The sequence below is a fragment of the Podarcis raffonei genome, chromosome 2 (assembly GCF_027172205.1).
Source record: "Podarcis raffonei isolate rPodRaf1 chromosome 2, rPodRaf1.pri, whole genome shotgun sequence".
In the NCBI taxonomy this organism is placed as follows: Eukaryota; Metazoa; Chordata; class Lepidosauria; order Squamata; family Lacertidae; genus Podarcis; species Podarcis raffonei.
The window spans coordinates 11142762-11161046 of NC_070603.1; the positions used below are offsets into that span (position 1 = coordinate 11142762).

General features: G+C 41.3%; 1 protein-coding gene and 1 long non-coding RNA gene across 2 annotated transcripts in view; both read left to right on the plus strand.

The window, feature by feature from the left end:
• LOC128406303 (uncharacterized) overlaps positions 1 to 18285 on the plus strand; it is an 84214-nt gene that overhangs the window by 50185 nt on the left and 15744 nt on the right. The window lies entirely within an intron of this gene.
• The window catches only part of CBX5 (chromobox 5), a 51548-nt gene that overhangs the window by 22477 nt on the left and 10786 nt on the right, over positions 1 to 18285 (plus strand). The window contains exons 2-3 of the mRNA XM_053373561.1: positions 9888 to 10065; positions 12662 to 12845. Coding sequence (XP_053229536.1) covers positions 9929 to 10065; positions 12662 to 12845 — 321 coding nt within the window. The 5' untranslated portion in view covers positions 9888 to 9928. The remainder of the gene's footprint in view (positions 1 to 9887; positions 10066 to 12661; positions 12846 to 18285) is intronic.

The following is an 18285-nucleotide window of genomic DNA, read 5'->3' on the forward strand; positions in this document are numbered from 1 at the left end:
TATAAATTTATTTTTTTAAGTCCACATTGCACCATTTGTTCATAAACTACACTTCTGAGATTGAAGTCTGTTGGATTTTTCTGTTTGTGAACCAAGTGAGCGATAAGCAGGATGTGTGTGGGGGAACCATTTGTATCAATTCTCTAAATTAAGTAACTGAAATTCCTATTCCACAGCAGCAAGGTTATAAGAAAGCTTTCTCTTTCTGTAAGATGTAGCTACCTCTTCTTTGGAGCTGATTTTTTTTGGGTGCCATTTAAATAACAATATATCTGCAACACTGAGCACATTTTATGATATTGTGGCACAATAACTCACACTTAAATGTCAATAGAGACACTTGAGAGAACCTACAAGGTTCAATAACTTCTGGTGTGGTTTGTTTCTCCTGTCATCGGCCATTATATTTTTTACAGCTTTTAAATTGCTACAGAGAGAAATTGCTTTGGATTATAATGGATGGTTAAGAGGCTGCCAAGGGTACCCTTGCACGGGGTGGATGAAAGTTCAATACTATTTTGGTTTTATGTGTCTAAGTTCTAGGCTATATAGCTTAAATGTAATTTGTTTGACAAATGCATTGGAGTGATACTGGAGTACAAAACTATACTGCGCATTAAAAGAGGCACTGCCAAACCCTTCATCAAATTTTTGGTAGAAGATTAAACTTCAGCCATTATCTTAGTTTTCTGAATATTTGCTTGGAACTTCTATGGGCATTGCCAGGCATGTGACTGTTTTTGTGGGCGTGGGCCCAAGAACTGAACTTAATACAAGCTTTTTTCCCTTGGATAATTGTTACTAGAAACTAGGACACTGCTTTATGGCATAGCTGTTATCCCACTGTAGATTTGTAAAGGTTTGTTGACAGGATCCAGAAAATTCATCGGGTTTCCTAAAAGCAGACTGTTATCAAAGATTGCACTGGACAAATGAAAAATGATTTCTCTGTTCTCTCCTCCAAAAAAAACCAATTATGGAGAGTCCTCTGATAATCTGAAGCCAGTCTGGGGGTATTGGGGGGGGGAGAGGAGGGAACCCCCACAATCCTCCCAGTTAGTAGAATGGTCTTTACACACAGTGGAATTTTAGGATCCAAAGGCTGTGGAATTCATACTTTTGATTTACAACAACTCTCTGCTTATGGGTAAGCGTCTATTTCAGTATGCCCCAAAGATTTTTATTTATTTATTTTAATATTTATTCCGATACCGCTTTATATTTTTAATAAAAATCTCAAAGCGTTTTCAGAATATTAAATCAATAAAACAATAGCCAGGCGATGTTCCTCCTGCCTCCTCCTCTTCAAACTAAAGGTGTTTTTTTTAAAGAAACTAAAGGTATAGTAATTGAGAAATAACAGATTTTGTTAGAGCTACATGGCATCCAGAAGCAGAAAAACTCCTGTCAGGCAAAGATTTCAGTTTGAATCCAGGCCCTCCAGTAGCTCTGATATTAGTAACTAAGAACGAGGTTTTTAAATGGCCTTAATTTAATTGTCCTGTGTCTCACCAACAGAAAATCCCACTTTTTCTTTTCTGCACAGTGATTTGCCTCAAGAAAGAAAGAACTTTAGCAGATATATCACATGCATTTTCTTTGGGATGTCTAAAGCATGTTTGTAAAGATTAGCTATGTTTGTAAAGATTGAAGTTGGAGAAATACAATAATGGTCATTGCAGCAACAAAGCCTACCTAGAAGATTCATAACTTAGAACCATTGCTTAGGAAATGGGATGGGTGCGGGATCACGCATCTCTCTATTCTGTCCCTTCCCTTTTGTACTGAAATTTCCCTGTCTTCTCCTAACCTGGTTTGGAATTAAGTGCGCCGATGCGGCATAGCTGAAAGTTGTCTAAATACAGTGTAGAAATAAAATAAAATACGTGATCATGTAAATGTGTAGTGTACAATGCAGGATGAATTTGGGTGAATTTGTATGAGTAGGGGTACATGATATTTCAGCCAGGTACCGAATCCCTATGCTATGGTACATTATTAAATGCACGCTGATCAAACGATTTGTAAATACAGGAAATTTGACAAAATGGTGACAAAATGTTATCTTACCTAGTTCTAACAAAAATATTTAATTACAATGAAAATATTTAATTTAACACTGTTGCATTTGTGCCCTGCTGGCAGGCTTCCCATAGACATTTGTTTTAACATGTTTTTAATCTTGTATTTTTAAATTGCTATAATTCACCATGAAACCTTATGGTGAAGGGCAGGTAAGTGATTGAATAGAAAATAATAATTTGTTTGGTTATTGTGGGAACAGGATTCTGAACTAGATGGGCCTTTGGCCTGAACTCCTTGGGTTCTTACTTAATTACTGCTTTTTAGCCATACTATTTTTTCTTGTTGTGTAATAGGGCTTTAGGCATTTCTTCAATATATAAACTTTCTGGTACATGGGCAGACTTAACAGAGCTTTTCTTTCAGTCCATTGTTGGGGGTTATGTTAGCGTTTAAAATTTTAAGTGTGAGACATTCACAGGGATTGTTTTTGCATCAAATAGCACAATGTGAGTGTTGCTGGAAGCATAACAAAACTTTATGGACTGGGAATTACTATAGGAAATGCATATCTTGATTATGTTTTTGTAACTAAATGTTTAAATCTTAAATGCTCTGTTATAGGGATTGCTTTACAGTATCACCAGAATATTGTAAATGCCAGCTCCATATGGCTTACAAATAACAGATGGCACTGGGGCTTATATAAAACATACAAAATTCTAATTATTATTTTCTTTTCTTCCATTATCACTTTCCATAGACGTATAGAAGACTTAGTAATAGTTGTGTTTGTGTTGCTGAATAAAGCCTAAGGTTTATGGTCTGGTCCTTCAACTGCAAGTAAAAAAGCTACTTGTAAACTTTATTTTTCTTTATCCGGGCCTCAGTGCTGTACTTGCTATTTTAGCACTAGCCTCCCCTCTTACTGGGCCAAAAGACTAGCAACAACCACATCAGTTTCCTCCAAATTTTAAGTAAAATTTGCACCCCGTAATGTTGACAAAAACACATGTGTTAATAAAGAGTTTATCTATGCAGATGAAGCTCCCACCTGTAAGGAATGGGTGCTCTTATGTTGGATTGCGCCATGTTATTGGATCTTGTTCATTTCAGTGGACTGAACCTATTATTTATTTAATTTTAAGATTTCTTACCTGCTGCTCACCACAAGGTCCCAGGGCATATAAAAACATAAAGACCATTTGTTCCTTTATCTTTATCCATGGGCGTAGCCAGAATTTTTGTTGGGGGGGGCAGAATTGATGTGATTGACCAGTTAGTTAAGTATTTCTATTGTTTTACTTGATCTAGGGGGGACAGCTGCTCTCCATGCTCCCCTTGGCTATGCCCATGTCTTTATCTCACGTGCTGGGGGTCTGAGGAAGTAGTTGTTTTGTCTGCCAGAGTTAATATAAAGGTAAAGGTAAAGGTACCCCTGCCCGTACGGGCCAGTCTTGACAGACTCTGGGGTTGTGCGCCCATCTCACTTAAGAGGCCAGGGGCCAGCGCTGTCCGGAGACACTTCCAGGTCACGTGGCCAGCGTGACAAAGCTGCATCTGGCGAGCCAGCGCAGCACACGGAAACGCCGTTTACCTTCCCGCCAGTAAGCGGTCCCTATTTATCTACTTGAACCTGGGGGTGCTTTCGAACTGCTAGGTTGGCAGGCGCTGGGACCGAGCAACGGGAGCGCACCCCGCCGCGGGGATTCGAACCGCCGACCTTTCGATCGGCAAGCCCTAGGCGCTGAGGCTTTTACCCACAGCGCCACCCGCGTCCCGCCAGAGTTAATATACGTACTATTAAATGTGTTAGCATGTGCTGTAGGACTCTCCCCCCCCCAATTATTAGGTATATCCAGAGTTATAAGCTTATTCTTCTCTTAAGAATTTAGAAATAAATGTCCCTAAGATATACCACCCAGAAATCTTTCCTTAAGTCACTTTGGCTCCGGGATACAGAAGCATCTACAGGCTTTTAAACTTAATTACAAGGGTGGTTTGGCCCTATAAAGATAATTATCCCTATCTTCTGTAAGTCACAAGGCCTGCTAACAATTGCATTCGGCCTCAGTGGGTTGGCCTGCGTCCATTTCTCAACCATTGTATGTTAGATGTTACATCTTTGTGTGTGCTTTGTGTTAGGCATACATATGATTTGACAAGCATATTAATTTTCCTCTTTTAGGTATTTGCAGGATATTGATTATCATAGTGGTACAGTGTCATAAAATATTTCATCTCCAGTGTAGTAAATGCCAATTAGAGATTTTATCATACTTATCTTGGCATATATGTTTCAAATCATTCAAACAGACCTCCTAAAAACTGGACACCACTAATTTGTCTAACTTTACCATTTATCACAGCTACCTTTAAATTATGAAGGCATTTAGCAGTGGTTGGGCCTGTAGACTTGTTTGACATGCATAAACGAACACTGATTAGCGTGTTTCATTCTGCTAGAGAATGGTTATGCTCTATGTTCTAAGTTGACAGTATCTGAGCCCTATTTTAGCCCTGAGTCATAGGAGTCTCTTACGGAACTTGACAGCATACTAGCACCATTGCAAGCTAAACTTCATGTCGCTGATCCTCATTAAGAAAATCCGTTGTCCCATTAGTGCAAGGACTTCTGCTTGCACAATGGGACTTCCTCTCAACCTGTTCTGGGCTTTTCCCCAGGCCTCCAGATCAGGGGACATGTGGGAAGAGGACAGAGAAGTCATCCCATTCTTCAGGCAGAAGTCCTTGCACGAATAAGACTACTTTGTTGAATGCAACCCAAGAGTTGATTGGTGTTGGTCACAATCTGAAGACTGCTCAGCCTGCCCATGTTTTGTTGATCCCATTCCCACAGTTATTGGAATTTTGCAGTGTAGATACATTTATTTAAGGCTACTCAAACACAAAGGTTCTGTATGAACCTGTGGCATAGATTTCCCCTTCCTCTCCTCTCCACTGCTTGCACCCCCCTTCCAAATCACTCTGTCCTGTAATGTTTCAAAGCTGCAGATGGGAGAAGAGTCCAGTTGTTCAAGTGGAAGTCTATTGCGCTAGTGGACAGGCACAGTTGACTATCACGAGAAACATGTGAATTATTGCTGACAATAGTAGTCTTATCCCTGCACTGCAAGATGATGTAGTAAGGGGGACAGAGGCCTCCATGTCCTGTCACTTAGTGTCCATTAGCTAAAATACCATGCCTCTGGGTTTGCAAATTACCGTATTTTTTGCTCTATAAGACTCACTTTTTCCCTCCTAAAAAGTAAGGGGAAATGTGTGTGCGTCTTATGGAGCGAATGCAGGCTGTGCAGCTATCCCAGAAGCCAGAACAGCAAGAGGGATTGCTGCTTACACTGTGCAGCGATCCCTCTTGCTGTTCTGGCTTCTGAGATTCAGAATATTTTTTTTCTTGTTTTCCTCCTCCAAAAACTAGGTGCGTCTTGTGGTCTGGTGCGTCTTATAGAGCGAAAAATATGGTATAAAACCATGGTTTAAATGTATGTGGTTCTTTTTTTAAAAATAATAATAATAATATTACTTTTAAACCTTACAAAAAAGAAGAAAAAGAGAAGGAAAAAGGGGGGAAAGGAAACAAAAAAAAACAAAACAAAAGAAAGAAAATACAATACAATACAATATATAAACAATACACAACATTAACACATTAGGCTAAATAAAACAAAGCAACAACAATTTAAAAACATACATCATACCATTTCAATGCCCTATCTTTCATTCCCTCGTTTCATCGACCTCCTCTCACCTCCCTTTTTGTATTCCACTTCTATTAATTATTTCAGCAATTCCTTTCCATCTTTCACTATTTTATGTATGTGGTTCTTTTTCAGTACCCACTCGCTGGAATATTTTATGGATTGTAGCCTTCTGAAGATATACTAAACAGATCCTCTTTCCAGGCAGGGAGATAGATACTTAACTCCTTAGGTTTTGCAAGATACTATAGAGTGTAGAGCACTATTATGGTTACATACAGTGTTAACTCAGTTGGTTTTAATGTGGACATTACCACTGCCAAGTGCAAATGCTTCCATTGTAGAGAGACAAAGTGGGTAACAGCATGTTGTTAACATTGTGTAAAATGCTAGCATAATCCCAGCCATTGTTGGCAGTTTCGTTGATCTGTCAGATGGAGCAGAACCCACACACCCCTTTCATTTCTTTTGCTCCCCTAGAACTTTAGTCTCAGAAGCCCTGGCAGTAATAAAGTGCATTATTTCTGTCCATTGCATGGGGCAGATAGTAGAAACCTGTTACTTTTAGACAGCTGCCTTTTGACAAAAGCACAAACACTTTTTTGCATGTTGTCTTCATCTGTTATCTCCATATGATCTTTCTCCCTGTATAGGATGTTAGCTTTACATAATCTGTATAGTAAATGACAACATGCCCACAACTACATACTGTTTGGGAGTGCACACATTTTGTTCAGGCTGCACTGGTTACTATGTTGCTTTTGCCCTGGGACAGGCCTGCCAGGCAGACTCCTATGGGCAAAGAATCTGTTATAATATTCTTTAATATGTTAGCTGTCTGACCTAAACTGACACAAGTCAGGAAATTCCAGCTAAGAAATGGGAGTCTGCTTCAACATGGAATTTCCTGGTTTCCGTCAAAATAAGTCTCTCTGTTGTTGTTGTGTTAATTTCTTTTAAAAACCACATTTAATAGCCTTATAAAAATATGCACTTTCCAGGGAACTTGTAATGTGTCTCCAATTGGAAAATTATTAAGAACTTCCATTTATAAGCCCTCTTACTGTGTTTTGTTCAAGACTGCAACACCTAATTTCATGTCTGCATATGGAATGTGCAATTAATTGTGATAGGGGTGCGCATGTTTCACAATGGCAAATATTTGCAGTAGGGGTAGAGCTGTGAGGGCAACTCGTAAGTGAAAGTTAAATAAAATTTCTGCTAAGCACAGCTGGACCACACAGTGTTTATGAACTAATCATCTGCTAAATTCAGACTTGTTAAAATTGGAAGCTGTGTAATTTATAAGAGCACAAAGCAACTGTAACTACTTTTTTTCAGTCTTGTAACTCAAATGGTGTAATTGATTTCTCTTCCACAGACACATACCTTTTTTGGGTGGTATTAAACTTCACTCAGGGTCTGAGACCTCATAAGCCCATATTTCAAGCTGCAGTGAATTTTTATAGCCAAGTTATAAATCCCTGGAAAAATATGCCTTTTTATAACTAGCTGTGACAGAACTTTAACTACTGATCCATGAATACCAGCATGACCACAGTCCAGTTTATTGTAGCCGTAGCAGTGAGGCACTAGTCTGTTGAAAGAATCAATCCATTTCAGTTTTTCGTCATTTCAACTCTGCTTTTGAGAAGAGTTTCTCTTGTTAATGTGAGGTTTCTAAGTAATTTTATTGACGCGTTACTTGCATCACACACTCACCAGTTAAAGACTGCATACTCAGAAATGTGTCTGCAACTTTTATTCTGTGGGTATAAATACCTTGATTTTTACAGTGGCAATATCCAAATTTCAGATAATGCCATCGGCTTTTAACATTTCAGAAGTGGGGCTACATTTGAATGTTAAGTGGGGCTACAAGTAATGTTAAATGGGGCAGAAAAAATTAAAAATCCATCCTTTTGTTCCACAAGAGTATTTCTCAGTTGTTACCCCCACCCCACCCCCAGCACAGAGGTGGCTTACATGTGGCTCTCCACATGTTGGACTCACATCTTCCATCTGCTGCAGCCAGCATGGCCAGTGTTCAGAGATAGGGGCAGTTGTAGTCCAAAAACGTCTGGAGGACCACAGGTTAGTCATCACTCAAATATATTTTCCTGTTCATTTTTTTTTAAATGTACATTTACATTATTTTAATTTGTCATTGAACCAAAATAAAGTGCCAGGCCAACTATCTTACCTTTCTTTTCAAAGTTATTTTTAAAGTTAAAAAAAGTGTGTGTGACAAGAAGTTGCAGCAGAACAAAATTGAGTTTCATTCTTTTCCGTTTTCCTTTTTTAAAAAAATTCTGGATCTTTCCTCTTTGAAGTACCTGCTTTCCCTCCCCTCATATTCCTGAAATCCACAGCTGATAGGCACCAATGCCCCTACCATAAGTTACTGTTGCACAAAGTGATAGATCTAATCTTCTCTTTGGAAATAGCATGCAAAATAGGGGAAATCTAGGGATGCAAACCAATTTTTCTCTACATTCATGCAACTGGTGTAAGTTACAAAACATTTCCTAGATCGCAGCTTCCAGTTCTTCAGTAACAAGGCTTGCGCATGGCTTATTTTATGGTCTGTCCCTCCTCACATTTGGCCCTAGAGAAACATAGTAGCTGGAAGTGTCCACACCATGGGTAGGCAAACTAAGGCCCGGGGGCTGGATCCGGCCCAATCACCTTCTAAATCCGGCCCGCAGACGGTCTGGGAATCAGCATGTTTTTACATGAGTAGAATGTGTCCTTTTATTTAAAATGCATCTCTGGGTTATTTGTGGGGCCTGCCTGGTGTTTTTACATGAGTAGAATGTGTGCTTTTATTTAAAATGCATCTCTGGGTTATTTGTGGGGCATAGGAATTCGTTCATTCCCCCCCCTTCAAAATATAGTCCGGCCCCCCACAAGGTCTGAGGGACAGTGGACTGGCCCCCTGCTGAAAAAGTTTGCTGACCCCTGTACACTGTGCATATTTACACCCACTTAATCAGGAGTTTGAGCACAGGTGCTATTTCTGTTCACTATGAACCCAGCAGCATGATCCTAACCCTGTTTTCTCTGAGCTCCTGCCCTCCTAAATAATGTTTTAAGCCTATCGTGCCTTCCTGGTGTGAGCCAAGGTGCTTTTAGCCTTGCTGAAACAGGTATCTGCTCACTTCTACAGTATCCTACATTTGTAGTGTACATCTGTTTTGTCATTTTTAGGGTTCACTTCACAGTGGGTCCAGTGCTGAATCTGGGTTCCAGGCTGGGCTCTTGTCATTGCATGCACTTGCTGCAGAGCCTAGTTCTAGTTTTCAGCCTTGCATCCCAGTCTGCAAAAAATGAAACAGTTGAAGAACTGATGTAAAGTCCAAAAAAGGAGAAGAAGGTGGTAAATCATTTTCCTTGCTAAAAGCTGTAAATATGTGATAAAAATTAAAACATAGTAGCTCAAATGGAAGCTCTGCTCCTTTTTAGAAGTGATTGGCTACTGCAGGAAGAGAGAATAAATTACTATATGCTGTTGAGGGGAATTCTCTTTTGAAGCATACACCTTACCTACCCACCAGGAGTTTCATATTCATAATGAGCACCCACGCAATTCTTTCACACTCTCTTTTTTTAATAAATAATGTTTATTAAAGATTTTCTTGAATTAGCTCCAGTTTGACCTGCTACGCTAAGAGCTGGTATTTAACACCCTGTGAAACAATCTCATGCCATGCCTGTTTATTTATCTTGAGATAAATGCAGCCTCCTTTCTTGCTACTGAGCATCGCAATTTGTTCAATTGGGACAATGCTTAATGACTAGTATCAGCATGGTTGATATTTTGGGTGAATGCGGCTAGGTTTGGCATATAATGTGGCTCTGTGGAATTGTTACATTTGTATCATGCACCTTAAAAATGGCCTGGAAGAAAAGACCTAATGCTTCGTTTGTTTATTCCCTTCTTCCTTTAAAATTAGCTTATTTTTATATACTAATTGTTAGCCTCCTCTGCCCTCAGATCCCCCTTGCAGCCCCGACTGTTAGCCAGCAGACAGTGAAACATTTGAGAGATGTGCCGTTACAGAGTGGGTGATGCACTGTGAGATTTCTGGAAACAGAAGCCCGTTTTCAGTTATCGCCAATTAACGTTTCCCTTCCGATTTGCAGGAATTGGGTAGCCTTTGTGCATTAGGTGCAACTTCTGCGCTATGGGAAAGAGAAACAGGAGGACAGCAGATAGTTCGTCCTCTGAAGAGGAGGAGGAATATGTTGTGGAGAAGGTTCTAGACAGGCGTGTTGTGAAGGGTCAAGTGGAGTATCTTCTCAAGTGGAAAGGATTCTCTGAGTAAGTCCAACTTTCCTTCTGACGTGGGCTTTGAGCTTTCTTGTTAGCAGAGCTCCAGGCAGTGCTTCAAATTTAACTTTCGTTGCCCTCATTCAAGCTTTCCTTAAAAACAAAAAAAACCTTCATGGGTGGGAGCTTGCTTTCCTCACTCCAGACAAGAGTGGCGTGCATCCATTTAAATGAGTGGGTCACGAGGCGAGGGCCTGGGACCTTAAAGCGTGTTTTGGAAATCCTGGCATCTGCGTTCCCTCTCTCACTTCACAGAGTTGGTAGTTCCACTTGAGTTATTCACCAGCACTATTGTCTAAATAGTTTTCCTCCTCATTTGAGGTTTCTGATTTGGGAGGGCATTTTGATCAAATACTCTTGTGGATTGCTTTAAACTGCTGCTTTGGAAAAGGAACGTTAATCCTCTTCCCCTCCCTTCAGGGCTGTGTTGTCCAAGCACAGAATTTGGTGCTGGGTGTGAAATTTGAGTATCCCAAATATCTCTGCTATGATTTTTGATTTTGATTTTTCAAAAATACAACTTTCTAGCTGTTAAGGATATTAAGATAAGCTTGAAAGTTGTCAGCAAAGGTTGTTGAATCTCAGACACCGAGATGAGCTGAGAAGAATTTCCAGGAACCAAATCAGTAGCTTCAGCATACTTTGGCCCTCTCCACAATTACCAGAATTGAAATAGATTTATGCAAAGCAAATATATGCAAAATGCATAATTTGCACAGGGTGCAGAGCTTAAGTTAACTTAGTATGTCATTTTGATTGATTTCATTATTTTTTAAAGCACAGCCCTTCTCATTAGTCCCAGTACAAAAGAACTGCTCTAAAAAGGATTTTTGTCGATGTATGTGTTTGTATGTATATGTACCCTGGGTATTTGTCCTGGGTTCTGGCAGCCGGTTTTACGGTTCCATGAAGGACAGCCGTGATTCATTATGTAAGAGTCCAGATTTGAGGCCACGGTGTTTAAATGGATGCACACCACCTGATTCTGGGAAGGCAAGTTATCAAGCAGACACTGACACATTGCCCTGCTGTGCAGCATTTGAGAGGGTATTTCTTCATCAGCACCACATCAAAAAAGAGCACTTTGGGCTTGCGGTGATTCAGTTGTTCAAAATGATTCTGTGTCCCTAAGACCATGCTCAGTTTGAAAATATAAAAGTAAATAATCTCCAAGGAAAATAGCCTTAGATCCAGCTCACACGTAATGCTAAACTGTTATTTAGTGCTATGTGGATGAGCCTCTCTGAACCTGAGCAAAGTGTTCTGCTTGTGTGCTTTCGCCTTCTTTTTCCTTATGTGGAGCTGGGAGGAGGACTTCTGTTTAGTTTAGCTTCACTGTCAAAGAACCTTGACTTAGCATTACGTATGAACCAGGAATCCTGGCTTGCAGCTCACAGTGGTTCGCTGCTAAACAAAGCCAGCCTCAAAGTATAGGCTTGTTTAACTAAGAATTGCTTTAAACTGGGATCCCTGGTTTGTATGCAACACTAAACTGAGATCCTTTGAAAGCAAAACTAAACTTGCCAAAGGTCTTCCTTCTGGCTGAAGAAGAGGTGGGGACTTGAGAGGCTAACACTTTGTTTGGGCTTGTGAAGAGTCAGCCACATAGCACTAAACTGTGGCTGAGCATTGTGTGGAATCGTAACCATTGCTTCAGTGTTTCAATATGCTTTTGCTGCAACCTGTAATCTCATATACTGGACACAAACTAACCCAGTTAGTCTAAAGTGACCTTTTCCTCTATTACCACCCAACTTTTCCCTTTTTGTTTTGTTTAAACATCAAGCCTGAAAGAGGGCTCTTTGAAATGTGAATGTTTGCTCATTTAGTTGAACCTAATAATGGTATGATTAAACTGTTCCTATTTAATCAGTGTTCAGTTAGTATCTCTGGTACTGTTCTTAGAACAGCTTGTATCTAATACAAGGCTATATTCTCAGAAATAAATCCATTGCATTGTAGGCATTCTTGCAGCTATGGTATATAGGAAGCCTCCCTGTACGTAAGTGATGGTGTGATTAATTCCTTTATTACAAATATCTCTAAATGCTGCTAATGTTGTTCCTAATGTAAAAATGGGGAAATCTCTCATAGAGTATGTAACCCTTTAAACAAAAATACCTCCTAGAACCAGGGCTGGTAAGATGTTTCAAATGCAAGTGTTAGAAACCGATTTTTTAGGAAACAGTCCTGTGCAAGGGTCAAGGTGGCCAGGAAGAATGACAATCTCTTAAGCAGCTGCATTGGATTTTTAGAAATCAGGGCAATGTTGTGCTTAGAATTCTTCCCACTGCAGCTGAAACCAATCCCAAATTGCCACAGAATTCTATTTAAGCCCTCAGAGATTCAAACAAGTCTTACTCTGAGCAATCCATCGTGAGCATCAGGTCTTCTGAATTGGTTTTCTAAGTCTCCAGTCTTCCCTAAAAACCTGGAACAGTTTTTTCTCCATACACAGGTTTTCTTGAGCAGGGTAATTCTTCACTTAGTTCTTAATTGATGTCTGTGATCACTAAATGGGAACTTTTTCAACTTTTTCCTGTTTGTTATTTTGTCCCCCATTGTTGTCCTTCTTTTACTATATCAGGGAGCATAATACTTGGGAACCTGAGAAGAACCTTGACTGCCCTGAACTGATTTCTGAGTTTATGAAAAAATACAAAAAAATGAAGGAAGGTGAGAACAAGCCTCGAGAGAAATCAGAGAGTGCCAAGCGGAAGTCAAGCCTTGCCAACAATACTGAGGACATCAAAGCCAAAAAGAAGAGAGAGGTGAGATTTTCGCCTTGGCATTTTTCACTTCCAGAGGTTTGCCCCATCTCAGTGATTCCAGAACTGGATGTGTGTGTGTGCATGCTAGTGGCACTCGGTAGTTCAAAATTGCATCCTAAAAAACCTTAGGATTTTAAGTTTAAAAATCAAGGACTTGAGATGTTGCGTCCCCAGAGCAAAGCTTCAGGTTGGCTGTGCTTCATTGTGCCAATTTTCATACCCCTCTCAGGGAAAACTACCCTGTAAAACAGGATGAGCTAATTGCCACCACTCATTGTAAAGAAAAGAATCGCTAAAATAATTATGGCCTTTAAAATATAATAAAGATTAACAATCAAGCAGGGAGCCTCACAGTACTATCTAGAGCAGATTAAGATTGGAAGAAATGCAATTTACTGTTTGAACGCCTGGCTAAAGCAAAATCCTTTTTAATGCACTCTTCTAACTGTGACAGTAAACAAGCTCACAAATCAACATAGAGAGTTGTGTGTGTATGGGAACAGCTTATTTTTTTGTGGTTGTGTTCTGCTGAATTTTCTGTCACTTTTCTTTGGAAGGAGTAGCCTTAACATAAAAGAATCTGGGGGGGAAAGGGCGGGGAAGCAATTTGAAAACCCATGGTTCAGGAATCACCTGCTAAGAATGTACTGCCCAAATGGCTAACCTCTGCTGCTGTAACAGCAGGGTGCTCAGAGCAGATGTGCCACAGCAGGTAAGGAAGGGAAAGCTTGTTCTGAAGTTAGCCTCATACGAGTTCTGAAGCCAGACCCTGCACTGAGTGAGGTAGAATGGATCTTTCACAACCGCTGTGTCCTTACAGTCAAAGGTCCTCCTTACCTTTGAGAGGGTCACAGGAGAATAATATTTCAAGATTACTTGGTGTTATGCTGATATTTTATTAGGTAGTTACTGAAATATTATCATGTATTTAACTTGTGATGAATTAATAGAATCTTAATAGTTTTATGGAATTGTTTTGATCTTTTTGCTATTACTGCTTTTAATTTTGTGTTAGCTGCATTAGGCTTTCTACAAAAATATTAGATATTTCAATTACAGTTATGGAGGGGAGGACATAATACACCTCTTTAAACAACTGAGAGTTCTTTCCCAATACATATGCAACAAGTAGATTGGGTCACAGTTTTACAACTGAAAGTTGAAATTCTGAGTTCTGCAGTACATGTGTCTGGAAAATCTTGGCAAAGAAAGAGAGTAAATGCTGTGGATATAAGGGCAGGCCAGGTGGTGGCTTTGAATGGTCACAGATGTGCTTTCTGGTCACATTCATCAGTCCATACATGTTGGTCCTTCTAGTTTGTGCTGGTCATTTGCTGCAGTTTGTACTGCAGGCTGTAATGGATACAAGGCTAATGTGGACCAGACAATCTATTGATACTCTAATAGCGAGAGAAATACGTTTTCTTTCTCCTACTTCCATAATTCTAGCTTAGTGTACAGAGAGTGTGGGTAGCTATGATGTGAATGAAACTTTAGGTGAATGTTGCAAAGTTATGTTCAGAGAAAAGCCTCTTTTGAGATAGGCAAGATAAAGCCTGTCGTATCTTTACAAGGAGTCATTACTCCATATTTCAAACCCTTATATGATTTTCACGAGGCATGCAAGCCAAAAAGAATTTGAAGGATAAATTCTTACAATTCACTTAGAAAACGCAAGCTGCCTCAGTGTGATCAGGCCTGTGTATACTCTGCTGAGAGGAATCAAAATTCTATGGGCTGCATCCAAAGCTCTGCTTCTGCAACTGGTCTTTCCCTTCTTCCTCTGGGCAGCCATCTGTACAATGTGAAAAGCTTCTCCAAAATGTCAGAGGGGCGTATCAAATGTTTTGGGCTGAGTCTTATGGAGCTGTAGTGGGAAGGGGCAATTGCAGTTCATCCCTCCTACTGCATAAAACACAGCTCACAATATTTGATAGATTCCCCTGGCTCTCTAGAGATGCAGGAGGGCAGGGAAAGACTGGCTGTGAGCTGCTTTCCACTCCTGTAGCTCAGGGTACAACCTATGTCCTGTGTACACAATACCAATATATTTTCCACATAATTAATTCTGCAAATGACCCAATGTGGGGCCCTGAAATTCTGCTCCCTCAGTTCTTCCCACTTCTGAGATTTCATGAGGAATTGTCCACACACTTTACTTTCTGGCTTATCTTTGCATTCTTACATTAATCTGAGGTTCTAAGGATGATGGTTTCTTTGCCCTGCTCCATGCTTGCACACTGGGGCCTTCAAATGACAGAGCACACACCGCTCTATATACGATGTTGTAAAGACAGTGCTCTTGCTGACTTAAGTTACAGGTATTGGAAATACTGTGAAGGTCAAATGTATCACCTTGATTGGTTAAAGCTTAATGGCATTTCTCCCCTTCATTTTAAAATTTGCCGAATTCACTAGCCAATGCATGAGGAGACATGAGAACATGGGTTATTAAAACATCTTTATAGGGGAATGTGAACATATGAAATTTGGTATAAATGAGGATCTGTTGAGTGGCATTTTATGTCTTGACTTTCCTTTCCTGGAGGAGAAAAATCTTCTGCAGTTCTGTGTGTTCGTTATTTTTTTATAACCTTATTTGAAGAAATGCCCTGCCCTTTACAGCTGTGTCTGTACAAAATTATGGCTAAGTCACTAGAGATTCAAACCTGCACTGCTACTGTCGGTCCTTAATGAAATCATAAGGGGTAATAAGGTCGTATATTTCATATCCAGCAGGTTATCCTTAGTGCGTTTGGATTACAGTTTTATAACCCATTATGTATTCTCCTTAAAGTTTGAGAAGTAAAACTGTCCACTGTGAAAATGAGTGGTTTGGTTCCTGCCGAAACATCCTGTCTCCTCCAGCATTTTAACATGCCACGATTCCCCTTGGACATAGTGCCTCAGGTTTTTAGGACTTGTCCATTAGGGCCAGTTGCAGACATAACACTTAACCGTAGCTAGTGGTAACCACAGTTTAGAATCCTATCAGCAGTTAAGATTTAAAGCATACAGTCAAACGACAGTCTAGGCTTTTGAGCAGGCTTTGCCTCAGCAGTCAAAACACTCAGGTGCTGGGACCTATGAACCAGCAAAGTGTCCACCACTGATCACACCAGCATCTTTGTAGACCCCATGTTAATGGGCAGTGAGTGACATTTTGGTAGCCAATGTAAGGATTGTGAGGTTCTGTTGCTCTGGTGACATTTATCACAGCCAATAGCAAGGGCGGGGGGGGGGCATCATAATGGTGGTATCTTTGTTAAATGTACAAGCCAACTGCAGCTATTCTTACCACTGCCAAGAGAGGGGAACAGTGATAATGATTTCCTTGGCATTTTCTTCCCCAAAGGGGGGAAAATGTGGGACATGTTCAAAGGAGGCTGGCTAGTGTGGATTGGATACTGGTAGGAGGAGGCTGTTAGGATACTGGTAGGAGGAGGGACGCGGGTGGCGCTGTGGGTAAAAGCCTCAGCGCCTAGGGCTTGCCGATCGAAAGGTCGGCGGTTCGAATCCCCGCGGCGGGGTGTGCTCCCGTTGCTTGGTCCCAGCGCCTGCCAACCTAGCAGTTCGAAAGCACCCCCGGGTGCAAGTAGATAAATAGGGACTGCTTACTGGCGGGAAGGTAAACGGCGTTTCCGTGTGCTGCGCTGGCTCGCCAGATGCAGCTTTGTCACGCTGGCCACGTGACACGGAAGTGTCTCCGGACAGCGCTGGCCCCTGGCCTCTTAAGTGAGATGGGTGCACAATCCTAGAGTCTGTCAAGACTGGCCCGTACGGGCAGGGGTACCTTTACCTTTTAGGAGGAGGCTGTGCTGCGTCTTTACATATCGCCTCTACTCAAGTGAGGCCTGGCTTGGGCAGATTTCTGCTGGCACTTCAATGCATTGGGACTGAATGGGTGGTGATGAGTTAAAGGACAGTGATTGCCTGTCGCGCTCTCTTGCAGTATTGCTTCCTGTCCACATTCCTTGGGCAACCCTATTCAGAACAGAGGACAGACTACATTCCAAGGTACAAACCAGACTTGTGCTGCCCTCCTGACAGAGGCAATTGGCCTGGCAGCACGGCAGCACCAACATCAGCCACAATGGCACCCAGGAGGTGGGAGAATGGTGGCAGGCAGGTAGAGTGTGTGTGTGTGTGTGTGTGTGTGTGTGTGTGTGTGTGTGTGTTTTGAGTGGATGAGTGAGTGAGCGAGCGAGCGAGTGACCAACCAACCCATGGATTCACCATCCAAGATTTCACTTTCCCACTTGCCCACACTGCTCAAGTTTTCTCCAGTGTACCTGGCCTGGACTCAAGCAGCAGTTAGCTGTGCTGAGCTGCCCTGACTGTGTGCATAGGAGGAAAGAGGGACTGTTCCTCCGCAGCTTTCAATGGTGTCCGTTGTCTCACCTGCCTTCTTCAGGAGCCCCAGATGCTCTTTGACCCTGCTCTGTTTTGCCTAACTGAGGGCAAAGCAACATCATGCAAGTTAGCATTGTACCATTGGCAGGCAGATGAGCCAAGGCCATTCCTCCTTGACAACTTCTGGGCAATTCTCAGCTTTTCACCTCCTGCTCAGGTGTTTCACTTCCAATTCCTAGTACTACCCACCCAAGTACCCTTCCCCAAGTTTGTAGACCAACGTACCCTAAACAGTGGCATCTAGTATTCCCTGTAATTCAGGCCTCTCCCTCACATCCCTGTTTTTTCCTCCCAGGCATGCTTTCTTTAGAAATGTTAAGGGGTTATTTCTGCTACGCTTCTTCCTGTGGCTGTAGCAGATTATCGGCCTCCTCCACCCACAACCAAGACCCATAAACTGAATCAATGCTCTTGTGCCATCTAGGGACACACATGGTTGCTCTTTCCCTGTTTGCCGAGAGAAGCAGGAATGGGAAAATATTAATTGTGCAAAAAATTAGCAAGAGACATAGGAATTTAAAGGGAAGTGGGTTATCTTGAAATGCTACAGGCACCTTTCATTTTTTTAAAGTACCTGCTAAATGAGGTACAGGGGAAATTCTAAATACACTTATGGAATGTTTAGTTGGGAGTTGCAAGCAAACAGGAAATTAGTAGAGAATGTCAGGTGCCTGCCACTGAGCGCCTTCCAACTGTTGCCTTCCCTGAGTCTGTGATGGCTTTGATAAACTCCATTCTAGGAGCAGGGTGAAGTTTCATCAAGGATCTGTGGCTCCAGGCCTCTTAGCCACCTTGGCAATACCTCAAGTGACACTGATTCATTCCAAAGAGTTGAGAGTGTTCATTGTCATGTTCAAAGTCTACTAGCAACACCCCCCCATGCTGTTCTTTCCCATCCCCAACAAAACACAGGATTTGTTTCAGAAGGTGTGGAACGAGTCAGAGAAATGTTGGAACCCACAGCAGTACTATTCCTTTGTCTGCAATCCTGTGGCTTCTCTTGAAGCAGGCACTAAATGGTAACTTC